Source organism: Myotis myotis, unplaced genomic scaffold (genome assembly GCF_014108235.1).
Source record: "Myotis myotis isolate mMyoMyo1 unplaced genomic scaffold, mMyoMyo1.p scaffold_m19_p_7, whole genome shotgun sequence".
NCBI classification, from domain to species: Eukaryota; Metazoa; Chordata; class Mammalia; order Chiroptera; family Vespertilionidae; genus Myotis; species Myotis myotis.
In genome coordinates this window covers 59,587,808-59,615,081 of record NW_023416379.1, presented here as the reverse complement: position 1 = coordinate 59,615,081, position 27,274 = coordinate 59,587,808, and the positions used below count along the sequence as shown (strand labels likewise).

Sequence of the window (27,274 nt, the reverse complement as noted above, 5' to 3'; positions counted from 1 at the left end):
CCCAGTGCTGGCCAGGACAGGGCAACCCAAGCCTCCTGCTTGCTCCAGCTCCGTGGCCTCCGCCATCTTTGTGACAGAGTGATGGAATGATGGTTAATTTGCATATTGCTCTTTTATTAGATAGGATTATATGCAACTAGAAGAAAGGTCTGTTTTTTCTATTCATGGAATTATAGAGCATGGGTCACCATAACCTAACAGGACTTCTTACTACTGTGGGTGTGCAATATTAACTATTTTCTAGTAAGGGTAAAGGGACAAAAGTGACATGGAGAAGAGTAATAAAAAAGGCATATATGCAGGTCATTTCATATTTGTCTTATAGATTTTGTAAATATTTAGTACAAATTAATACATTGGTTTGATTTTGGTCTGAAAGTTCTATAAATAAATTAAATCTTATCTGAGAGTTTCATTTATTTATATACAGTTGACTCTTGAACAACATGGGTTTGAACTGTGCAGGTCCACTGATGAGAGGATTTTTTTCAATAAATAATGTAAATGTATTTTCTCTTCCTTATGATTTCCTTAACATTTTCTTTTCTCTCACTTTATTGAAATAATACATAATATAATACACATAAAATTTTAATCAACTTTTTGCGCTATTGGTAAGATTTCCCGTCAACAGTAGGCTATTAGTAGTTATCTTTTTGAGGAGTCAAAAGTTATGCACAGATTTCAGACTGTGTAGGGGACAGTGTTTGCTAACCAAAATATATAAAATACTCTTAAAACTCAACAATAAGGAAATAAACACCCAATTTTAAAAATGGGTAAAAGACCTGCACAGACACCTTACCAAAGAAGATATACAGATGGCAAATAAGAATAAGAAAAGATGCTTCAGCTGTAGCTGGTTTGAGCATTGGCCGGCGGACTGAAAGGTCCCAGGTTTGATTCCGGTCAGGGGCATGTACCTTGGTTGTGGGCACATCCCCAGTGGGGGGTGTGCAGGAGGCAGCTGATCGATGTTTCTCTCTCATCAATGTTTCTAGCTCTCTATCTCTCTCCCTTCCACTCTGTAAAAAATCAATAAAATATATTTTTTTAAAAAAAGAAAGAAAAGATGCTTCACATCATGTGTCATTGAAGAACTGCAAATTAAAACAACCATGAAATACCATTACACCTACTAGGATGGCCCAAATCCAAAACACTGGCAACACTAAGTGCTGACAAGGATGTGGAGCAACAGGAAGGCTCAGTCATTGCTGAGAGGAATACACAATGGTACAGCCACTTTGGGGGACAGTTGGGTTGTTTCTTACAAAAGCAAATATACTGCTACCACACAATCCAGCAATATGCTCCTAGGTATTTACCCAAAGGAGTTGGAAAGTTATGTCCACACAACAACCTGCACATGAGTGCTTTATAAAGTAGCTTTATTTGTAATTACACTTACATTCAAACTGTATGAGATTTATAGATGGTTATACAGGATAGTCATGATATTAGTAATATTCTTTAATCCAGGGATCCATGGCAGGCACCTCTGGATTTAAAGTCATTAATTTCTATTATTGTCACAATGCTCGATCATGAGCCCTTAATCTGATTATCTCTCCTGCTATTCCAGCAAGAATTCTAGCTCTGTCTTATAACAAGTGCAAATTAATTCCCAATATAAAACAATGAAAGTTAATATAGAAAAGTTTTAAAAATTTATTGTGCTATTAAATAAACTTTGAAGTCTTTAGTACCTGATTAAGAAATCATGCCATTAGCATAATGCTCTCCAGTTCCATCCATGCTGTTGCAAAAGGCAAGAGTTCCTTTTTTTTTACTGCAGCATAGTATTCCATTGTGTATATGTACCACAGTTTTCTAATCCACTCATCTGCTGATGGGCACTTAGGCTGTTTCCAAATCTTAGCTATGGTGAATTGTGCTGCTATGAACATAGGGGTGCATATATCCTTTCATGCCATTTTCTTTAGTGATTTTCTTTGCTTGAATTTAAATTATGGTATATTAATCCATAATCAATAATATTGGGACAGCAGAGGTACAATGACTATGCCAATAACTCTTTAAATGGAAAGTTTTCCTCTGCACTGAAGATTTTATTTGCATCTCATTATAAATATTTTCCACAGGGCCCCCAAATTCAGAGCATCGTTGTATCTGGTTTGTGATAAATCATAATATGCTGGCTATGCTATATAAGTAACAGCAAACTGAGTCCTTTACTAAGCAATCAATATACCAGTGTATTATGGTGTCTTATTAATGGTTAATACAATCAATTCACAAGAAAGGCTCTACAATTTTTTAACTATAGCAAAACCATTTTAGAAATAGGATTTAAGCTGTGAAATAGAAAAACAAGAAGAAAATCATGAATTGCCTTAAATGAGTAATGAATAGTTTGTTTTTCTGAGGAAGATAATTTTTTTTGAAGATGAATATAAAAAGTGATTGTTGATCACTTGCAATTAGAAAAAAGCTAGGGTATTAATTATCTTTTTTTTTTTTTTTTTTTTTACTATGGAAAGAATAACAACCCTGCAAACTACCTAACTCTCCATATTACTGCCACAAAATAAGAATAAAAAATAAGAGAGCCCTACCAGGTTTGGCTCAGTGGATAGAGCATCGACCTGTGGACTGAAGGGTCCCAGGTTCAATTCCAGTCAAGGGCACATGCCTGGGTTGCGGGCTTGATCCCGTCTGGGGCGTACAGAAGGCAGCTGATCAATGGTTCTCTCTCATCATTGATGTTTCTATTTCTCTCTCCCTTTCCTTTCCTCTCTGAAATCAATAAAAAAAAAAATTTTTTTTTAAAATAGGAGAATTTTTATCAGATCTAAGGAATAATGAACTTTTAAGGAGATGCCAAGAAAAATTCAAATAATTCCTATTAAGGCATATCTATGAGCTAGGCACTGTACTAAATACTTTGTACAGGCATTCCTCAGAGATATTGCAGGGTGGGTTCCAGACCAACGCACTAAAGTGAATTGTAATCTTTCAGCTGGTGGAGGGTCTTTCCTTCAATTTGTAAAAAACACATCTGTGAAGAACAATAAAGCGAAGCACAACAAAAATGTATACAGGTATGCCTGTATACATTTTCCTGCTTAATTCTCATACACTATTTGAGTTAGATATTATCTCCATTTTACAGATAAAGAAACAGATCCAGAAAGATTAAGGAACTTGGTTCAATGTTATATCAGTGACAAAGCTTCAAGAATACTTTCAAGAACTTTTTCTTTTTTAGATATATTACAGTAACCTCTGATTCAAAATGGGAGAGCAAGCTCACCTATCTATTTTCTATTTTTCTCAGCGCTCTATTTAAAATATAGTAAAATGTCTAACCCTACAATAACAGGGAGAATACGAAGAGACCAGAGCAGGTGGGAGATTTCAATAATTTTCTGGAAGATGGAAAGCAGGTGGTTAGACATTTTACTAGCAGGAGACAGAGTCGAGAAAGCCGCCACTGAGTCAGGTGCAGAGGTGGCTACTGTGGAGGAGGGAGCTGGCTCTCCCTCCGTAACCCCCAGAAAATGCCACACTGGTGGAGGCTGGACATGAGAAGTTGAGTTGAAAAAAAGGGGTTTGGAAAGCCTGTCTATGGAACAGTAAAAAGCTGTTACCTTACCATTACCTTCTACGACTCCCATGCACAAAATTCATAGCATTACAGCACTAACCTCCACTTTTTACACCCTCACTGAAACAAGGAAAGTTCTCTTGAAAAAGAATTTATGGTGAGAACTAAGGCAGATAGTAAGGTGCTGCTGGTGCCTCAAATTACAGTCCTTCTCATTCGCATTCTGGCTTTGAGGCCCCCAGTGTGGCAGCCAGCTTCTTGCCTAGCCACAGTGAAGTACAGCTTAGCAGACAACACCCTCTGCCATGAGCACACAGCTTCGAATCAGCTTTTGTCTGTGTCATGTTCAAGTATGAATGGCAAGTATGGATCACCCAGCTCTGAGTCTGAAAGATCAAGACAGATACACTAAACATTTGACCCTAATGCAAAGGTAATCCGGGAAGAAAAATAATTTTAAAAAATTCTCTAATTAAGAATATTAGAAACATTTGAGAATATGTTGCACTTGCAAAGCAAAAATAAGATGCTATGGGGAAATTTAAAATGTGATTGACTACTAGATAAAATGGGAAGGAATTGTAGGAAAAATAGAAGAAATTTTTCCTTCATTAAAAAAGACATTTTAATTTTATGTTTTTAAAATATATTTTTATTGATTTCAGAGAGGAAGGGGGAGGAAGAAATAGAAACATCAGTGATAAGAGAGAATCATTAAAATAGGCTAAGCGAAATAAGCCAGTCAGAGAAAGATAAATATTTCACTCATTTGTGAAATATAATGAACAACATAAACTGATGAACAAGAACAGATCCAGAGAGAGAGAAGCATCAATCAGACCGTCAAACCTCAGAGGGATCTACCCCCTTACCCCCACTCTCCATAGGGGGTATAGATCAACCAAAGGACTTGTATGCATGCATATAAGCCTAACCAATGGACACAGACCAGGGTGGTGAAGGCATGAGTGTGGGGGGAGGCAATGGGGGAATAAGGACACATATGTTATACCTTAATCAATAAAGAAAAAAAATTGGCTGCCTCCTGCACGCCCACTACTGGGGATCAAGCCTGAAACCCAGGCATATGCCCTGACCAAGAATTGAACCATGACCTCCTGGTTTATAGATTGACGCTCAACCACTAAGCCATGCTGACCAGGAAAAAGACATATTTTTAAATTTAAAGATAGTTTCAGGTTGCAGTCCATAGTAGTAACAAAGCCTTCTCTTACTATGTCCCCATTCAGAATGGGCAGCCTTATGGGTTTACTTGATAAGTGGGTCAAAGAAACACCCTCAAATGTATGTATGTTGTTTTAAAAGTTAAGTGAGACTTACCAATCATTCACCTCTTTAATAGTGATGGTGGCAAAGTGTAGCAATTGTCTTCCACCAAAGAGAACAAAAAATCTCAACCTGCTACAGACCACTGGACTGCCAAAAATTTTATTCATGTCACAGCCCTGGAATTTACATTTTTCCCCCTCTCCCACTCTTTGGCACACACGTTCCTTACCATGGTATCTATGGTACTTGCTAGCTCCTACACACCACATCCAATCAGTAGGATGGACCAAACCGATGTTTTATGGCATGATGAAACAAATAAGGTTCCTAGAATATTACCGAACACTGGAAAATCGGCATTGTCCTGAAGTAAGACTGTGAAGGAATACCGGTAAAAGAAACTACTTATGTTATCGCCTTATTGTAAAAGAGGGGGAAAATGTTTAACAGATTGATAGCTGACAACCAGATGCCAAAATTATGTTATTTGCTTCAGTTAATTGACAACATCTGGAACAGCCATTAAACTTGAAGCTACATGATTAAGTAAATGATAATCCACTGTTGTCTTCCAAGACTCTCCTATTTCTGCTCAAGTCAAACAGCAGAGTTAAATGGGCATATGATAAAAACTCACCAGCCCTGAATCTTTCATGCCTCTGATACTGGCATGAACCTCTGATACTCACCCCGAAATGTGGCATTACTTTTGGTCCACTGTTTCAAGGAGGGAATATTTTAGGAGTTTTGACTTCATACTGCATTAGCCCTCATTCCATGACATAAGAAACCAATGTGGAGATTCAGCCAGAAGCTGAGAATGTCTAATCCAACTCTATCTACATTCAGGAATTGGAGAGGGTAGGCTTGGGGACCCTGGTCCCATGGTGCGATGGACTCAGGCCAAAACTGCATTTATCATCTGGCCTCTATAGCATCCATTTTGAAGGGGACCACAGTAGCAATTTGGGTGCCTAATGAGCAGCATCAGATCAGTGTCCCAGTAATCCCCCCGAAGTCTGCTTATTGCCGTCCCTTTTTGGTAAAAGCTAGGAGGAGAATTCATAGTATATCCTTGTGACATCGTCACAGGGGGTTTCCTTGTGGGAACCCAACATTCCCTTTATGTAAGAAGCTCTGGCCTATGAACTGACTCAGGGATAGATATTGGTGAGGGACTGTGCCTCCCTATTGTGGTGACTCAAGCCAAGCCTGTGTTCATTAACCTTAGAGTTAGATACACAGATCAAGGAGGAGTTTAGTAGGTGGCCTATCTATTTCGGTCCTAGGGACATCATAATAAATTAACCACCACCATAAACACTCATGGACTAAGCTATTCTAATAACCACTCTGACTGCTGCTCATTACTATAACCATGTCCACTTGTCTTTGGCATTTCAGCACTGCATGTGGCCCCTGGCACTCAGTAATACCATCACTCCTACTGAAGTCTGGGAACCCATTTCAGAGACAGCACCCTACTCCCTCAGCATTCCAAAGGACACCAGAATGTCACCCCAAAAGATGCCAATATGACAATAAGGATTATTTTGAGCTGAAGGCAACTGAGAAAAAGGTGACACAGAAAAGCCCTCTGCCCTCCATCTGCCTCACAACAGGGCATATGTTTCCCTAGTGTAGCTCTTCTCTCTTGTATCAAGAAAAGGAGACTAACTCCTATCACTGGACACAGAGATGACACTGCAATGAGTCTGCATAAACGAACCCTGCCATTAGTTGCCCCCATATGCTTCCTAGCCACTGTTCCACAATTTATCAGCCCTAGAAGCCCGGGTGCATTCCTTTGTCTAGTTATTCCTCCACAATTTATTGCCTTTTGTTAAAATGGTATATAAGCCCCTGAATCTAACCACTTATTTGGGGTTTTCAGGTTTTTTTCTCCTGAAGCCCCCAAGCATGTAAAATTAAAAATATTAACATCAATAGAATTTATAAGCTTTTTTTCCTGTTAATCTGTCTTTTGTCAGTTTAATTCACAGGTCTCAAGACAGAGGAAAGTCCCTCTAGAATCCCCAGCCTACAAAAAAATATGCACTACAGAATTTTTCAAAGACAAAGTACCAACGTATATTTACCAATGCTATTTCTCAAACACAGTGAGGGGATGGTCAAATGAGTTGTACACAATGAATCATCTCCAACATGCTAATTCCCTAAGCCTTTGGATTCCCCCCTCCACATTACTGCAATGAATTTCTAACATATATTTCAATTTCATGTAGGCTACCAATAATTCCAGGTTTTCGTTCAGCCACTGACAAGTCATCAAAGCTACTCCTCACTGTTGAGATATGTCCTCAAATTAAGAATTTCTGGTAAGTGTACCAATATTAATAATTTTAGTCCAATATAAAGATATGTTTCTTTCTGCTTTGGTTAGCACTCTTGGACTCTATTCCTACACATTTCTACAAGTGAAAATTAGCCAAATTCTATAAAGCTAAGCTATCTCCTCTTAGGGTAGATTTTGTATGTATCACCGTGGGCATGCTGTGATCTAATTCTCTTTACAGATCTGATGACATTGTAAGAGTAGAAGGCAGGCAAGGAAGATCAGCAACCTTTCGGAAGGTAACTTCCATGAGTGAAGTCATTACAGGACCTCAAGTAGCAAAGAACTAATGTCATCTAACAAGGGAGGAGGGCTGCTTTTCCTGGCCAGGGATATTCAATGAAATTTAGAGATTCGGGTTCTCAGATTCATCCAAATCTACCAAAATGTCCCCAGTCCAATTCTTTGGGTTCCACCCTTTTCCAAAGAATGCCACAATTTTCACTTAGGAAACTACTGAGGCTGTGAACTTAAGTTGTAATTTTGCAACACACTTTGGCTGAAACTCTGGATCCTGTTTTAAAACATTTCAGATCTGTAGCTAGAAGATATAACAGGGCCTCTCAGGGTAGCCAAGAGTTTCAAACATGAGTTAATATGGTTTCTGTAAGCTCTGCAGGGCAATCAGAAGTACCCATCTCACTCAAGTCTTGATATTACTTATTTCCATCACAACATTACAATGCAGCAGCCACTTGTTCTGTCAAAGGCTTTAGGTTCAATAGCTACAGTAGTGCCCCTTATCCACAACCTCACTTTCAGCAGTCTCAGTTAACAGTTGTCAACCCCGTTCCAAAAATATTAAATGAAAAATTCCAGAAATAAACAATTAATAAAGTTTAAATTACTCACCATTCTGAGTAGCATGATGAAATCTTGCACTGTCTCACTCCTTCCTTCCCTGAACGTGAATCATCCCTTTGTCCAATGTCTTCACACTGTTCACATTTTATTCACTTGGTAGCATCTCTGTTATGCAATCCGTTGCTTAGTATCTGAGTGCTTGTGTTTAGCTAATCCTTATTTTACTTAATAATGACCCCAAAGCGCAAGCGTAGTGATGCTGGCAATTCCAATATGCCCCCAGAGAAGCCATAAAGTATTTCATTTAAGTAAAAGGGTGAAAGTTCTTGACTTCAGGGGAAAACAAATCATGCTGAAGTTGCTGAGATCTAACGAGTCTTCTACTGGTGAAATTATGAAGGAAAAAGAAATTCATGCTGGTTTTGTTGTTGCACCTCTAACTGTAAAAGTTATAGCCACAGTGCACGACAAGTGCTTAGTTAAAATGGAAAAGGCATTAATTTGTGAGTAGAGGATGAACAGAAGATGTGTTCCTATTGATGGCAACGTGTTGAGCAAGAATGCATTGAGCTTATAGGAAGACTTCAGCAAGGAATCCCCTGAAAGTGATACCCACCTATTTGCCATATTGCCCGTAAGGAATGGCAATGGTTACAGAAATTCAGGAATAGTATTAGACTGCAAAATGTAAAAATTATTGGAGAGAACATTCACGTAACTTAAATTTTAGTACAGTAAATTGTTATAATGGTTCTACTAGTATCTTATTATTAGTTATTGTTATTTATTTCTTATGGTGCCTAATTTGTAAATTAAACTTTGTCATAGGCCTGTATGCACAGGAAAAAACAGTATGTATAAGGTTCGGTACTACCTGTGGTTTCATGCATTTACTGGGGTTCTTGGACCACATCCCCCACCGATTAGGGGGAACTACTATATTTCATTCTAAGTTACCATAGGTGAAAATTCAACTATTTTCTATGTGGAAAAGAGTATCGTATCTCCCACATGTCATGAAATTATCACGCAACTAGGACAGATACCCAATTTCATAGTATTATCTTTGCTAGCCTATTTTCTGATCAAATTTTGGTGCTGAATACTTAGTGAGGTATGGTTCACCGCATAAAATAGGTATCACTCAAGGCATTTCAAGTAGAAAGTGCTTTCATGAAAAGAATTATATGCTTATAAGATTATGGTAAACTGGAAGAATGAAAGTCAGAAGCCACCTCTAGTCTTTGACTTCAAATTCATATGACCACATCTGCCGTGATTGCCATCACCATGACCACTGACTGCATTCACAGAATTGGTGCCAGGATAGTGGAGCATGTAGTTTAGCTGCCAACATTTACATCAAGAATTTAAATCATGGCCGAAACCGGTTTGGCTCAGTGGATAGAGCGTCGGCCTGCGAACTGAAGGGTCCCGGGTTCGATTCCGGTCGGGGGCATGTGCCTTGGTTGCGGGCACATCCCCAGTGGGGAGTGTGCAGGAGGCAGCTGGTCGATGTTTCTCTCTCATCAATGTTTCTAACTCTCTCTCTCCTTTCCTCTCTGTAAAAACTCAATAAAATATATTTAAAAAAAAAAAAAAAAAAGAATTTAAATCATGAGTTCATATTGTGTATATAATTACATTCCTATATAATGTGATCACATTATATAGGAGGATTGCACCCACCTCCCTCTGTCTTCCAAAAATTTCATAAGTGCCTCCGACTGACAGAACCCAAATTTGTGAGAGAATCTGAGAAATGTCATTTTTAGTCCTCCAGACACTGTAATACCGGGGAGGGAAGGAGAGTGTATAAAGGGGATAAGATTGGATTTGTAGAGCCAATAAATATCTAGCACACTAACCTACAGAGGGTTTTCTGAAGTGGTTAATATTTAGGGTAGACTCTAGGTGTGAACTCCAAATCTCATCTCTAAAGATGTTAGAAATTTATTCCCCAAATTCATCTGGCTGCTCTTTTGCCTCAAAGGCTCCCATACTCCTTTTCTTTCTGGAAAAAAAGACCAGACACCACGGTTGCAAGTATCTAATAATGACAATAATAATTCAAGCATAATGAGAACACTTAAATGTGATGAATAAATATAGCTTTATCAAGCAGTTATTTATTCTTTTGTGACTCTATAACATCACTATTAAATTTTCACTGAGAACTGAACTGAGAAAATATTTGAAATCCAACTGTATGTTACAGATAATAAACACCAACTATATAACATGCTTATTAAAATGTAAATGCTGAATTTGATTCCAGATTTATTACTCAGAACACAAGCCACATTCAAAGGTGAGGTGTGAATGTCACTAACATAATGCTACCTACCAGGCAAGACTCATAATCTACCCACCCTCTCATTACCAAATAGGTAGGTAATCACTGTTCTTGAAAGACTGGTTCTAGGATAGCTCCTCACAGGGAGGAGAAACTTGGTTAAATATAATGCATCAGGGATGACAAAGGAATTTCAACTGGATGTTTCCTTTTTCCGCACGGCAAATTCAAAGACAAAATATAAAACTGATAAAAAGAGCAAACTAACTGGCTTCTCGAAAATAGCAAAAAAAGGGTTTCAGAGACACCTGGGACTGAGAGAGTACACAAACTGTGCATATGGACTGACAGAATACTCTCAGTAGTTAAAAATACATATGGGGTGACAAAATACTCCTTAAACTTTTGTAGTTAAATTGGGAAATACCCAATAATTCCAATTTTATCTTTTCAGAAATGGCTGAATTATTTAAACCTTCCACGGTTTTTCATTTAAGAATGGCTTTTAATTTGGTCATCGTTTCTATGTACATGTTCAAGTACAATGTAACCTTCTGACAGCTTCATAGGATTATTGTAATTAGGTAGATAGGTAGATAGGTATTAGGTGATGTGTTTCAGCATGTATTTATTCTCAGAGGAAATACTTTAACACATTCCCTGGGAAAACCTCACCAATCAGAATGGGAAAAATAAAATTCTAGTTGAATTTCTATTTAAGAACAGATGGATCTCCAAGGAATGGAGGTATGAAGGAAAATTTATTCGCATGTGGACATGTAAATATGACTTTATGTGGTAAAATGAAGAAGACAAAGGAAAAAGAAGACATAAGATCTGGGCTGTTTTTTGTGTTGTTGTTTTTTTTTAACCAGTAGGAAAAAAGTTTAATTTCTCAGGATATAGCAAAAGCTAGACCTGTAAGCCTAGAAGAGCTCTAAGGGGGAATGCAGATCAACCCTTGCCTACCTAAAATTCCTGTGAACCATCTACAGACAGCTTTGACCACCTTCTTCAGTAGGTCACAATGCTCTTTTAGTGATTTATTCTAGAATCCGTCTTCAGATGGTAGTGGTTCTCTATGTCAATTATAATTTTTAATTTAGATCTTTGAATCCTTCAGGAACATAGAGTTATGTTCCATCCTACTATTTAAAAATTTTTTTTAAATAATAAAATTAAAAGCTGTGCCTTCCCTTCATATTTGTATTAGGAAAACCAAGTTCTAATACTTGCATGATTTGTAGAGTTTGGAAACAAGAAATCTGCCTCTATTTCTCGTCCTTTTTACAATTCTACTTCTGGTTCAGATATCATCTGCCTAAAATACCTAAGATTAAACATGAATTCCAAAATAAAGGACTTGTTCCCCAAGGTTACTGCATCAAAATTGCTTACATGCAGAGTGGCAGGTGACCAATCTCAGTACACAGGTTTTATGGCTACTGCGACGATGCTGGGCTCCTGTGTATGCAGCTCAGCATCTTGGTGTCTCTCAACTCTGCAGACCTATTGACCACCCAGCAGGATCCTAAGTCTAAGACCCCTTGTCTGTACTGAGCACACACTTTATATCCGTACACCTGCAGGCATCTTTTTCTCAATAGGACAGCTATGAATGCAGCTGGCTGAGATTAAGGCTATGAGGAGGAAAGAGCCGAGAGTGTGAACAGCTCAGCTTGATGTAGCATTTTAATGAAGGTGAGATAAAGTTCAGCATCAATAGTCAATACACAATGCCTAAATTGTCATATTATGAAATGGGTAGGACATCAAAAATCACTTCCACTTCTAGATTCTTTCTTATTTATAGGGAAACTGAGCTGCTTATATGAAACAAACCTGTAAATTAAAATATTACCAATAAACTACAAAATATGGCAAGATTCCATGTTCTAAAGTGTGAATATAATAATCCATATGAAATAATTTTGAAAGCCCAAAGAGTGTGTAGAAAGAGAGAATGACTAAATTAATAATACTAATACTGAAATTAGTCATTGGTCAGTGTCCATCAGCAAAACAGAGTCAAGAGTAACATAGAAAAGGGAAAGAAGAGCTACAGTCATCGACTCTATTGGAAAATGCACTGCCACATGCTTCAGGTGTTTCTACTCAGTAAAAATATTTCATAAAATCCCTGCTTTCTATGTAAGAAAACACTTCTGTAGTTAGGGACAAAGTTTTACCAAAAATAGGATGCAATCCTCCTTCAATGACTTTTAGGTATGAAGCATGCACCTTAGTGTGATGGTAGAGATATTATGAAAGCAACTAGAAAAGGTTATACTTATAACATCTTAAAACCATCTCTGATAAGGTACAGTGAGAGCTAAATGATTTACAAATAAGGACACAAGAGCCTCCCCCCACCCCTGCCCCACTGTATTTTTGGCTCAAAAAGAAGCTCATAGAATTTGAAAGTGTTAAAGCTTACATTTGAAATGACAAATGTAAGACTAATTTAGAAAAAAAATATGTTTTGTGTCTGGATCCAAAAGCAACTAATTTTTAAAGTAAAACTATGCTATCATAAATTTTTATCAGAAATTGTAGACATCCAAGTTCTAATTTCATTTCTTTTCTGCATTAGAAATTGGCGGCAGAATTTAGAACTGAAGTGAATAAACACCAGTCTAGTAGATAATTTACCTTATAATAAACTGACTAACAAAATGTCATTTTTCCCACAGCAGTATATTTATTGTGCTGAAATCAGGTAGCAGGGAACAAATAGCTCTGGGGAACCAGTACAGAATGTTCACAAAGATTTACAAATCTCTAGTCATTACACACTGAGCAGCAAAAACACAGGTGCTGAATCCTCTTAGACCAAACAACTATATTTGTTGCAAATTTTCTATAATTTTCATGACTGCATACCTTTTGGGGGGAAAGTGTGTAATTTTAATGCACAATAAATATTTTATAGTTTACAAATATTCTGAAATAGTTGGTCTGCACAAACAGCATACATCCTGCACATGCAGTTTTGACATCTTGAGATGCTTAGAAAGATTCATGCTTTCGTTTTTGTTTTTTTGTGGTTTTTTTTTTGGGGGGGGGTTACATTTTCTCTTCCCATAATGATTCCTGTGCAACACCCCTAACAATTTGACCTATGTAATAAGACACTGTACAACTTCTCTTTCTTAGTGAATTTCCAGTTGTTCATTTACATTACATGAAATACTTCATTTGTAAACAGCAAATTTAACTTTCTGATTCTGACTACTCCCATTTTTATTCATTTTGTGTCTTAACGACACCTTGTAACAATCAAGCACTGAATTTAATGATTTTTTGAGCACCAAGGAGCCAGGAATATTGCACCAAAATGGGTTTACACTTCATATCTAGTTAATAAATAAGACCTTGCAACTCTGTCACAAGAAAAATATCACTCCAAAATTAAACACATTGAAAGAGAAGAATAGTTTCACAGAAAAATTTGGTGTATGCCCATTTGTAAAAAAGCAAAAAAAAAAAAAAAATACTAGTGGATTGGATAGTCAATATTAAGATCTACAATAGAGGACTCCTTGATTTTTTTAATTAAAATTTATTTAATTTTAAATGTTCTTTCCAACAGAAGAGGTAGGTATATTTCCACATATGAAAAATCGGTTAACAGCCGCAAATCAAAACATTAGAAGTCTGGTAAAAATCAACATACTGTCTCCTAACAGCACATGAATGTAACTATTTATGATGTCACCAATAAAGACATGAGTTGTTTCATGTTCCAATCAGACAATAATCTTAATTTTCATAATGTATTTCTGATAGTCATAGAAATATTGAAAGGCTGCCTTTTCACAAAAACTGTTTCCCGCAGTGATTTGTGCCACAAGTCATGGTGACCTCTGGGTCACCAGACAGGATTTTACTGTAATTCTTTCTTATTTTCACCAACACCATCATCATCAAGCCTCTAAAAGTCTACAGAGATCATCAGATTTTAAAAATTTAATTACAACCACAAAGGTATATTCAAACCAGAGGTGGAGAGATTCGATCATTCCAGTCAAACGAATTCAAATGTGCAAATTTTAAAGTATCTGCATTTCTAGCTTTGGACCAGCAAATGTATAGTAACTGATTTAATCAGTAGGTAATTAGTAATTTAGCCAAAAAACTCATAAAGACTGTGTTTCTGTGATCATCGGACTGAAGAATAACTGCATGTAAGATACATGAGAAATTTCATGCAATAGACAAACGATGCCTCCAAAGTCACATAACAATTGCTTTGGTCTGGACAACATGAAAGCTAATAAAAAAAATGTTTAAAATAAAAACTTCATAAATAAAACATCTGGGTATCATAGTTAACACTTTACTCAATCTAAAGGTCACTAATACATAAGAGCACATTTGCCATTTTTCTCCCCACCCCAAACCCTCATTTGCTTGTTTTCCCTGAAATTTTATCTGAAATGGGAGCTTCCTCACTGTCAACAGCAGTTAAGACCTTGTTCAATTTACTCTCCTTTTGCTTTTCCATTTTTCTGCTTTTTGCCATTTTCTATCACCAGTTTTTCTGATTTGTTCACACCATTGGCTGAAATACCATTCACAGCTGTTTTTCCAGTGTTTGATTTCTTAGGCTCATTATATGTCCGAATGTAGAAGTTGAGAAAGAGAAATATGAAGCTGATTGTGTAGGCAATCAGAGCCCAGTGCATCCACTTCGGGAAGGGGCAATCCGTGTAAAGAGACATTGCTGTGTGTCCAATGGTCACAAAGAACTGAACCTGGAAAACAGAAGCAAATGCATAGCAAACAACTTCAGAATCTTCTAGATAGCTGACAGGCCCAAATTCTGCCACCTTATCCAAAGTTTAATAGTTCTCTGGCTCCCACTCCTGGCTCTTGCTCATTCAGGTAGCTGCTCAAATGCCTTCTCCTCAGCAAGGCTTCCTGATGACTAGAACTAAAGTGCTTCCACCCAACTGGCCATTTCAATCTCATTCACCAAAGGGTTTTTGTTTTGTGTGGGTTTTTCCTTTATAAGAATGACAGCTATCAAAAATTGACTTCTGGATCACCCATCTTTCCACTCGTATGTAACTCCAAAGGGCAGGACACTGTTTTGCTATGATGATTCCTGAGTCTTTGGCACAGTGTCTGGACTCAATGAATATCTGCTGGATAATAATCCTATATAATAAAAACACAGTATGCAAATTGTCCCAACAGGGAGTTTTTCTGGGAGTTCGACTGGGGGCAGGGCGCCAACCGGGGAAAGGGAGGGAGACCCCGGAAGGCAGCTGGCAGCCACTAGGATCCCTACCAATGCACAAATTTCATGCACTGGGCCTCTAGTGAATAATATCATCTAATGAGAGAGAATATCAGTGGCCTAAGAGAGTAAAGTAATAGTATTGGAGGCTCTTCAATTTTTGTGTTGCTCCCACATTTTAGACCTATTTCATTCCACAAAATTGTCAGTAAATTGGTATCTATAGTTTTAAAATGAACTTCTTACAAAATAGCAGACAAGTAATAGGCATTTGCATTAACACTATTCTTTAAAAGCTAAGATCTTTGGTAAAATTTAGTAGGTAGTTGAAAATAGTGCAAAAAGAGAGAATCACTTTCAACTTGAAGAGTTTTTAAAAAGAGAAAAACCAAAATGAAGATGCTTTTAATTAAGATAAGGCAAATCAGTTTAAATTCAAATATATTAATAAATGAAAGGTTCTCAAGATAAAAATTATGAATTTCATGGTGTTAACCAGTGTTATGTATTTACAAGATTAGCCTACATGATTATCTGTTGTGAGAACTGGAAATACACTACCCTTCATACATTAACATCCTATTTGGAATGGACTTTTGTGGTTTCTCTTTAAGGATATCATTATCAGTATTATTATATCAAATATTATTAAAATAATTTATTCCAGGTAAGCCCCAAACTTATATCACGCTAAACACTTAAAAAATTTTCCATGGCAAATCCAGATTTTAAGAACTTTTGATTTCACAATGGTTCTTGAACTGGCATCACCGAAAAAGGGTGTGTCTGTGGGTGTGACTGAGTACAGCATCGCTCAAGGAGAGTCAGGTGCAGGCTCCAACAAAATAGGTATCAATAGTTCATGTTATTTTTGTAATCTCTTCATTTTCTTGGGACCACTTACTAATTACTAAGAGAAATAAATTACACAAACTGTATAAACAGCTTACACAAAAACTGAAGGAAGCTTCCTGTAGCATTTTAATTACAAATGAATCCTTCACACCAGCATTCGCCAAAAGTTGTGTTTCCTGTTTGGTTACTGTTTGGCAGCTGTTTGGCAACTTAAAGCAGAGATGGATAATATTTCCAAATGTGATTTCACTGATAAAATTGTGTGCATGCTATGATTAAAGCAAATTATAATAAATTCCAAGGCTTGAAGAATACTACCAGGTTGGTCTGGGTTTCCAGTTTCATTACTGGGCTAGTGCCTAGCTCTGAATGTTACACTGAAGCACCCAAATGCTATATGAAGTCCTACTGGGAATGTGCTGGAAACTGTCTACTCCAAAGACTAGCAATTGAAAATGCCTAGCTCTGCTCTCTGAGGAATTGGTGTTGGAGAAATAAGAGGAGTTCTCCAGTCCTTGTTCCCTTCCTTTACCTCAACCCTTTCTTGGCTCTATGCCTTTTCTTCAACTTTCATTCTAAATGTATGGGATTTGTTAACAATTACTGAAAACTGGAACAGCAAACAGGATGAAGAGAAAAATAATATTTTAAGTAAATATTTTTAAAATCACCTAAGAAAGAGTTATATTATTTTTCTAGACATATATGAGTATATGTACTTTGTGGTGTGCTTAGATCTTTACTCATCCACTTCACAGATATTTATTTTTAAAGAATATTCTCTTAGACAAGAGCTAGTCTAGTCTTTTAAAGACATTTAAAAAGCAAGTGGCCATAACCCATAAGTCTATGAACAGGTAGCTCAGAGCCAAGCAACCTCAACTCCCAAAGCTGGCTCATAGAGTTGAATTTGTAATAGAAAATTGTCAAAAATCACTCAGCACTTTACAATAAACTCAAACATGTTCAGTGTTGCGCCAGAAGAAACTTTAGAAGCATTTTACTCACCAGTTGCAACATGGTCAGGTATCGTTTCCACCAAAGATACTTCTGAATCCATGGGCCAAATGCAGTTAGCCCATAGTATGAGTACATAATCACATGAATGAAGGAATTCAGCTGGGCTCCGAAAAATGCTTTAAAAAAAGAGGAAATTACAAGTTAGAGAAAATTTTATTGGTCAATAAACTATCTGGATATGAAACAAATGAGTCTACTTTATTTCCTAACAATCTTGAGTAAAGATTAGGAATAAATGTTGTAAAATAGTACTATTGAAAAGCTTTCTCGTCAGAGCATGCTAGATATTTTTAATGTTTACACTCAGGTTTTAACATATAAAATGGATGTTCTCCAAATGCAAAGGACTTTCAAAATAGTGAGCTTTCAAGTGGGGTACTCCAGTAGTTTAAGTGGGCCCCAATATAGAATTACCTGTATTACTTTTCATCCTATTATTCTTGACAGGGGAAGTCATGGTACATATAATGGTTTAAGTAAATTTTCAAATGTCTCATTATTGCCTTTAGATGTGCCAATATAAATACCTACAAAAATATTTCTTAGGCTTCTAAATAATTTTAAGTGTGGTGAACTGTACTATAATGTCTTGTACCATGGGTCCTCATCAGAGGAATGTAAATCATCTTCAATCTACAGGCATCTGAAAAGCTAGAGGCAGATCTTAGCCAAACTATGAATTCAGATTATCTTTAACATTAACAAAGCAATATATAATTTCCTTTGGGTAAGAATCAACATGCTGATTTTACGGCATATTATAGAGCAGGAGTGGGCTCTTGGCTTAAACTGGAATGGAGCCTTCAGACCGAGAAGCTATATCTTGATATCCTTTGGATGAAAACTACTGGAACTGCTCCCCATCAAAATATTATTTTCTACATTTATAATTATTTTATGCTCTCTCTGGGACAAATCTTTAGTGTTAAAGTAGTCACAGGCAAAAAGTCACAGGCAAGTAAAGCTAAAGCTTTACTTTCTTCAAATTTCTTTACAATGAAATTAATACAGAAATAATCATGAAAGCAAGTTAAATTATGGACCAACTCAAATTCCCAGGTTCTCATTACTTTCCATCCAACATATTTACATAATTTAATAAATTCAGATATGTTTCTGAAAATGCTCACCTTGTCCCCCTGCGACCCACTTAATTCCAATCCACCACAATGTAAACATTGTACAGTGATGATATACATGAAGGAAAGAGACTTGGTTGTTTTTCTTCCTTAGGATAAAAAACACTGTGTCCAAATACTCAATTCCTTTAGATACAAAGTACCACCACAGAGCAGCAGCTATCTGTATAAAGAAAGAAAAGCATTATTATTGGTATCATCATATAGTTTTCTACTCATTGTATATAAGTCCTAAATAATTTTCACTACACAAAATGTACGAGGAATGAAATCATTTTTGCTTAAGAAGGTGTGAAATCTAGGCATCTATCCATGGGGGAAAATGAGAAAGACCAGAGTCCAAATCTGTTTCTACTCTGTACTAACAATATAGAAAATATTTCATGATACATAGCTGGATCCACACAGTACCAAACTGCTGCAGTACCAAGAGCTGTAAATACATTCACATTGCTATGTTTTTCAATTTGGTAAAGAAACTGAGGCATTTACTTTGTATAGGTACATTGCACTTCAATCGTTCATGCTTAGTCTATATTATACCTCATATTCTTGTAAGTACGTTTATGGATAGCAACCAGTCTCTGTTAGTGTCTATCTCTCTCTCTTTCACTTTAACACATGCAACAAAGTACCTAATCACAGAAGTCTGCATTAGGCAGTAAAATCTTTAAAATAGCAGATTAAAATAAATAAACAGAAACAACAAACATTTCCTAGGTCATAAATATAATCCTGCTTACATAAATAAGTCTTTTCTTTGGGGGGCTCTAATTAAGACACCAGATGGTACAGAAGGATTACTATACTGCTGAGATTAAGGAGCCAAGGATCCAGTGAGAGGTGACCTCTGTATATATGTTTTAAAGTATTTTAAAGAATTCTATTATAACAGAAGCCTAAACTCAACTTTTTATGTCAAGTACTTTTTGTGATATGTGCCCTAGGGAGTACCTAACTGAATAAGCCTTTATGTGTCAGGTGTTGTCTAACAGATTCATTCATAGGCTTAGACGTTTTAGAGTTAACAGATCCCTTATTTTATCCCTGCACCTGTTGGATATCATGGGGTTTTGGCTGTTTGTTTTTTCTTTTGAAAAACAAAATTACATAAAGTGTGGGCCAAAGAGAAAATAAAATCTTTTATTTACAGATTGAGAATTATTCACTGAATTTGCTTGCATAATAATATGGTTAAAAATAGGCTTAAAATAGTTAACTACTCACAGCAACACAATATATTTAATATTCACTATTATGTTAGTACCTTAAAATAAAGTAACCATTTTGGCATAGTAAACTTTATCTAGAAGGTAAAAGATAATGCCTTATCCTCCCCCCCAAAAAAACTGGGCCTCTAAATTAGCCACAATTTATGAATAGTAATAAATAATTCCTATCTTTCATTTGCAAACTGTATTAGATACCTTTGAATAGCTACATCAGAGTGAAAAGTGATACTTCTTGGCTACATAACAACAAATACAAAAACAAGTCTCTGAGTAAAATATTTATTCTACTACATCTAATATTAAGAGGAGAAAAGACAGGGAGGAAAATTTCACATGCAATCTGTTGCGAATCTCTGGTTCTCTCTCCTCCTAGTTCACAGTCTCACAATAGCTAATTTCTTGAAGAAGTGACTGGTTATGCAGGCCAGGGCGATATTTTAAATCTTTATCTTAAAAATATTAGTTTGTTGTTTCACCCAAGGGGTTTTTCTAAGTGCAGTCCTAAAAGAAAGCAAGTTAAACACTTTTTCCTTTTCTTCTCCCTGAGGAGGTTCTCTGACAATATGGTTATCAGAAAAATTTTTTTTCCTAGACAAGAAATTTAAATGAAGTATTCCCCTCATCCTTTTCAGTCATACCACAGGTCTGATTTTCTTGCCTCCCATTTGTTACATGACTATTGTTTGCCTCTGCCACCCTTCACAAGAATGTCAACTCCATAAAGGCAGGGTTCCCCTGTCTTTTCCGCGTCTTCAGTGCCCCTCACACTATCTGCATATAACTGATATTCAGTACACATATGCTAAATGAATAAAACGAATTATGACAACCAAAGGAGTGATTTTTTTTCATCGGCACATAAATCTTCTAATAAGGAAATGAAGGCATGGACATATCATAGTAAGTACATTAAAGCAGTTTGATCTTGGGTCTTGATGACTATTGCTATTTATATTATCCAACCCCAATTCCAAAAAGCTAGTGTTTTCAAGGGAAGCTACTACATATCACATTATTACTACGTATATTACATGTAACATAAAACATATAACATGTTTACATGTTTTATGTGTATATATCTTTAAATATGAACCACAAACACAAGAGCAGTTTGATAAATACTTAATAAAATAACTATTATTTTTTCCATTTGAATAAAATGGTAAATTTATTAATGTAGGTGATTAGAGAGTAAAATATGGTAACATTCTATTACTATTGGTTTATTTCCTGCAAATATAATAAAAACTGAGTCTATACCTATAAAAATTGTGGTATACCATAAAACATTTGTTTTTCCTCAGACTTTCTTAACAAAAAATTAGAATCTCTTTATGAATTTCTATTCTTGACCAAAAACAACAAAAATCTAAAATATCTTTACATTAAGCATAGAACTTTTTTTAAAGTACTGCAATCTAGTAACCCAACATGAATTCACACTCACACACCAAATGCAAAACACGGTAGGTAAGAAAACATATTTTTAATTATGTACTTGAAAAAAAATAGCTTTACTGACACAAAACAATCCCGTACACTTCTACCACTATATAAAAGTATGTTTTTCACAGACTGGGGACTATAAAATTAAATCTTCTGTGGTTAAGAGTTAATGTACTTACCCTGACTTCATTAACATTATCAGAATAATCCACACTCTGGCAAATATAGCTATATCCTGCTTTATAGGATGCCGTGAATAACTGGAAAAAAAGGGAATAACATTGGGAGTAAAGTTTTAGTAGATACAGCATTTAAGAGCCCTAAATACAATATGCAATCTTTGAAATTATTTTTAAAAGTAATATTATCTAAAATATTTCAAATGCATTAAATATTTAATGTGTTGGAATATTTACAATTTACTGTCTCAATTTTCTGAAATTTAGAATAAATTAAAAATCACATGTAATTTTTGGACTAAGACATCAATTCTATCTACTTCATAATATTAAGAGAAATTTTGATTGACCATTCCTCAGATCTAAGAGTTGTATTGATTTTTATTCTTGATCTCAAGTGGTTTGTATCTAACAAATTAGTAGGTAAAAGTACCAAATAAATAAAAGGTTTTTACCAAGTTGAGATTCCGTAGCCTAAGTTGTCAATTAAAGAATTTGCTAGTGCCAAGAAAAGTATACAATGATTAGTAGCAATAGTTGTATAACAGTGAACTCATTTTACCTTCAATCCAAATTACAATGACATTATATAATAGGATTTAATTTGAAATTGGTATTTTACATCTGCATAGTTTGATCAGTTACGAACCTGAAACTGCCGAGTAAGAATTATAAATAAATATGTGCAACTATTTACTGAGTACTTAATATGTGCTAAATACTATGCAAAAGTTACTTCACTTTTATCTCTGATACCCTAGGCAGTGATGGCGAACCTTTTGAGCTCGGCGTGTCGGCATTTTGAAAAACCCTAACTTAACTCTGGTGCCGTGTCACATATAGGAATTTTTTGATATTTGCAACTATAGTAAAACAAATTTTTATTTTTTTGATATTTATTTTATATATTTAAATGCCATTTAACAAAGAAAAATCAACCAAAAAAATGAGTTCGCGTGTCACCTCTGACACGCGTGTCATAGGTTGGCCATCACTGCCCTAGAGGTAGGTATTTTCCCCATTTGTGGGAAAATGAGTCTCAGAAAAGTTAAATAATTTCCAATGTCAGAATAACTCATAAGGGTTATTTCAGAACCCAGTCTGCCTACTTCAAAATTTCCTTTTAAACACCTGTCCTATACCTTATGTACGTTTTATATTTTTATTATCCAAAAATGGAAAATGTCAATAATATAAAATTTACTTTTAGAGCAAGCATGTCAAACTCGTGGCCCACGGGCCGCATGCCTCGTTTATTTGGCCCGTGTTAGCCTTTGAGTTTGACATGCTTGCGAGTAACTAAGGTACTTTGTGGTACAATGTTACAATGATGGTTTTACATATTTATTCTCTTTTTTTAATTTCCAATAACCCAGGGGAAATATAAAGTGAGTTTAGTAAACATACCTCTCTGAAGATAAAAAGATTAAGCAAAACCATCCCAAAATTATAGACAATGAGTACTAAGCGCATCTGAAAAGGTTCTCTGGCCTTCATCCACTTTGGGCCCAGCCACACGAACAGCAGATAAAGAGTACTTATACAAAGCGTAGGCCATGGAGACTGCATTAGAGGCCAATTTTCCACACGTTTATCTACAGGGAGAACAAAATAACATAAAATTCATTAAACAATATGTTTTATAAAATGAATTTTTTAGGAATTGTGTTTCAACTTGGTTTTCCTAAACTGACCAAATACAGATCATTGTCCTCTGAGTCCCAACAAAAATACATGACATAAAAACCAAAGAAACAAGACGAAGTCTTGTGAGCAGCTTTTGAAAACGAAGTTTTGTTACTTATGTCACATGTTAGGTTTTACAGAGAACCTAGAGAACAAAGTCAAGAAGTAAAGCTTACTAAAAACATAGGACAAACTTGGGATGAGATGACAAGTTAATGAGACACTTCATAGACAGAAAAATACTTTAAGGAGAAACTTGTCTTCCATATTAAATGTGAAATTTATCAGTGCAGTTTGGAAGTTGCTCCCTCCTATGTTTAAGACAGGAAAGAATTAGTAAACTGAAGAGGTGTGGAGCAATAAAAGCCATTTCCTGGGATATTTCTGGATACTGAAGACAAAAGTAGTTATATTTGGGATATTAACTTAGAGATCATTACAGTTCTATAATTTATTTAAATGGTAATCATCATATTCAAGACATTTTTCCAAAATTTTCCTTGAGAACATGAGTCTATTTTTTTACCCATAAACATAACCAATTTATAGTTTTTCTCTAAAGCTATAAATCATTTACTTTACATATGTGTAAATATATATATAACACACTATTTCATTTAAAATAAATAAAGTGTCCTTAATATTGAAATAGGCATCCATGAATCAATTTTACAAAGGTTCTGCCAGAAGTAAAATATTTCTAAGACAAGCATGAAAATGAAATATGCAGTTAACAAAAATTAATTTTCTAATACATTTTAAGGAGATATTAAAATTAAATTTTATATTTCTAAAAGTTAAACAGCATTTAAAAGATTGTGAAACTAATGTCTAATTTCTTCTTGGTAAAGCAAAGCATTTCTATGTTCTATTTTCAGGAATATTATATACTTTTAAAATAGTAAAAAAAAATAATAATAATTCTACCTTTTAGCCAGTTCCCAAAGCTAACAAAATAAATTTAATTTACTTGCTCATTACAATGTCCCGTATTTTAAACTGTCCATTTTAATAAAACTACATATTAATTATATTTCAAAATATTTTACTTAAAACTAAATGAATGTTTTTATATACTATCAAAAGAAAATAAGATTCAAGACATAAAACACAACTGAAACAATATTTAATCATAGTCTCCAAAGTCAGGAAGTAATATAATAACTATGGTTTCTATAAAATAAGAGTTGCTATCAAGGTAGAACAGTGACTTTAAGAAAACAAATACGAGAACAAGAAAAACTGACTTTATTTCATAGCTTATAGGAAGTCTATTATCTGTCTATTCATGGAAATTATGGTTCTACCATTTGAATCAGAACATATTCCAGACTTAAAATAAACTAAAACACTTAAAAGGACAGGAGAGAGAGTAAATCTCTCATAGGAGGGAGGAGTGGTATTTTTGTTTGAAGACATTGTGTCACTATGGTCCTATCAGTAATTGTACACTTTTCCTTAATGTTAGCATTTTATCTTTCTCTGATCATATCTTTCTATGCCAAAGGCCTCCTTAAAATATAGGGGTACTTATCTATTTAGATCTTTATTTTTCTACATTATATAAAAGTTTAACACAAACTCCCTAAACCTTAAAGCCTTCTCTACTTCAGGTCACTAAAGAAGGAGCTGCTATAGTGTGCTATTCTTATCCACAAACTTGAGGGCAGGTACTTTTTTTTTTCCATGACATTGAAAAAAGAGCAAAAGGACTGCTTTAAGGAATAAGCTATGTAACAAAGAAAGGAAGATAAATTCATCTGTAAAGAGATTCTAATTTCTAACATCAAAGATCATTTCTCACTCTAATCCACACACAGAATTCCTACTGTCTTCAAAGGATGTTCTGAACAATAATGTTCATGGGCACAATGTCTTCATGTCCTTCATCTATAAAACCAGATATGGGGTAAACTAGATTAGTGCTTCTCCAACGAAGAAGAAGAAAGAAGAAAGAAGAAAGAAGAAAGAAGAAAGAAGAAAGAAGAAAGAAGAAAGAAGAAAGAAGAAAGAAGAAAGAAGAAAGAAGAAAGAAGAAAGAAGAAAGAAGAAAGAAGAAGAAGAAGAAAGAAGAAAAAGAAGGAAGAAGGAAGAAGGAAGAAGGAAGAAGGAAGAAGGAAGAAGGAAGAAGGAAGAAGGAAGAAGGAAGAAGGAAGAAGAAGAAGAAGAAGAAGAAGAATCACCTGGGGAGGAAGGAGATGCTAAAATACAGTGTCTGACTCAGTAAGGCTGGGATGTAGCCCATTTTTAGGAAGATTCTGCATTTTTTAGAAAGCTCCAACTGAGGCTATGCTAATATTCCATGGACCAACTTTTAAATACCAAGAAACTAGGTGATCCCTTAGTGTTTTTTTAACTTCTGAAAATTGTTACTTTTTAAAATAATAATTACGAGGAAGAATGGAATTGAAGGTGAGGAAAAGCGGATCAAGAAAATAGGCAATTTTCACTGACCAGGAGACCCATTTTATACTGCCAAAGCACCTACACATGTTTCTGTTCCATTAGAGCAGTGGACGGCAAACTCATTAGTCAACAGAGCCAAATATCAACAGTACACGATTGAAATCTCTTTTGAGAGCCAAATTTTTTAAACTTAAACTATATAGGTAGGTACATTGTTATTAACTTAATTAGGGTACTCTTAAGCTGGCCTTTGCTAAAAACGTCCTCAATCTGATGAAGTACGTTCGCTGAGGTCGACACCTTCCAATTCTCCCATCCACACTCCGTTTTGTACACTTGTTTCATCTATCTGCTTTCCGAAAACCGACTTCTGCGCATGGGCCACGAAGTTTCAATTGCACTGTACGTGCACGCCCGCACGTGGTATTTTGTGGAAGAGCCACACTCAAGGGGCCAAAGAGCCGCATGTGGCTTGCGAGCCGCGGTTTGCCGACCACTGCATTAGAGCACTCATCACCTTGTTCAGTCACCTTCCTTTAAAATGTAATCTCCCTGAAGGCAGGGGCTGGGTCTTTCATTCTTATATTGCAAGGCCTATCAAGGCGCCTAAAAATTTATTTAATGAATAAATGAAGAGTGGATTTTTTCATATCAGTCCTTTATTCTCGATCCCTTCAGTGAAATCCAACTGCACATTTACTGATATTCAAGGCTTCTTCAGTGTACAACCCCTTCCTACAGCTATTGCCAGATACTCCTCTATTTTGGTACACAACTTTAACCTCAAGTTAACACCACCTCAACCAGGTATTTAGTGAGTACATGTGTGCCCTATGAGGCTTAATGTCTTTAATGCTTTCTCCAAGAGAAAAAAGGCAATGCCCTTACTTCTTTGCCCAACAACACACGTCATGCATTCATGCAGCAACCACTTAACAATCACTTTCTGCCTATAGAGAGGCCACATTTCACACAAGATCCTTCTCAAATTAGCCCTTCCAGCTCTCAAAAATTCCACTTCCAATGATTATTATGAAAGTTGTAGTAATTGTCAGCGACCTGAACAACAACATAACAATTCCCATGCTACAATATTTCCATGAAATTTCCCACCTTTGCAGTTATTTGTGTCCTTCTGAATTTACTTGCATTAATATTTCAGTTAGTACTCTAACAACATTCAAATGCCCAGCATGTTTCCTTTTCCACTAAAAAGAAGGACTGAGTGCATCACAATAGAGTTATACAACAATATGAAAATTCACTATTACTAACAGGTCCCCTCAAGTCTTGAACCAAAAAAAAAATAAAATTAAATTATAAGGAAATAGAACAGTCAAGGAAAATAATGAGTACTGAAGCTTTATATAATCTGTATTACGTTAACATAATGAATTATCAAGAAGGTAGAGAGACTAGCCAAAGAACATATATACATAGCCCATGGCCACAGACAAAAGTCTGGTGAAGGCCAGGGGAGGAGGTGGGCAAAGAGGGAGAAAAATGGGGGATATCTGTAATAGTGTCAACAATAAAAATAAATTTTTAAAAATGAATTATCCAGTTTTTCATTAAATCAAATGTTTAAATAACTTAATTGTAAATTACGTGCCCTATTCATTTAAGTTACACTGAATCCAAATATAGATTATGCATATTAGATTAAAAGAATATATTTTTCTAGTATGTTGTCAATATCCTAATCCTACACAGTTATGGGTGGGATCCAATACCATGAATTTATTAGTG

At 35.6% G+C, this 27,274-nt stretch overlaps 1 protein-coding gene across 1 annotated transcript in view; it reads right to left on the bottom strand.

The window, feature by feature from the left end:
• Positions 1–12,995: 12,995 nt before the first annotated feature.
• The window catches only part of ELOVL4 (ELOVL fatty acid elongase 4), a 36,713-nt gene continuing 22,434 nt past the window's right edge, over positions 12,996–27,274 (bottom strand). The window contains exons 2-6 of the mRNA XM_036316798.1: positions 22,841–23,028; positions 21,434–21,514; positions 18,568–18,739; positions 17,426–17,553; positions 12,996–15,074 (exon numbers count right to left, since the gene is read on the bottom strand). Of these exons, the coding sequence (XP_036172691.1) occupies positions 14,802–15,074; positions 17,426–17,553; positions 18,568–18,739; positions 21,434–21,514; positions 22,841–23,028 (842 nt within the window). The 3' untranslated portion in view covers positions 12,996–14,801. The remainder of the gene's footprint in view (positions 15,075–17,425; positions 17,554–18,567; positions 18,740–21,433; positions 21,515–22,840; positions 23,029–27,274) is intronic.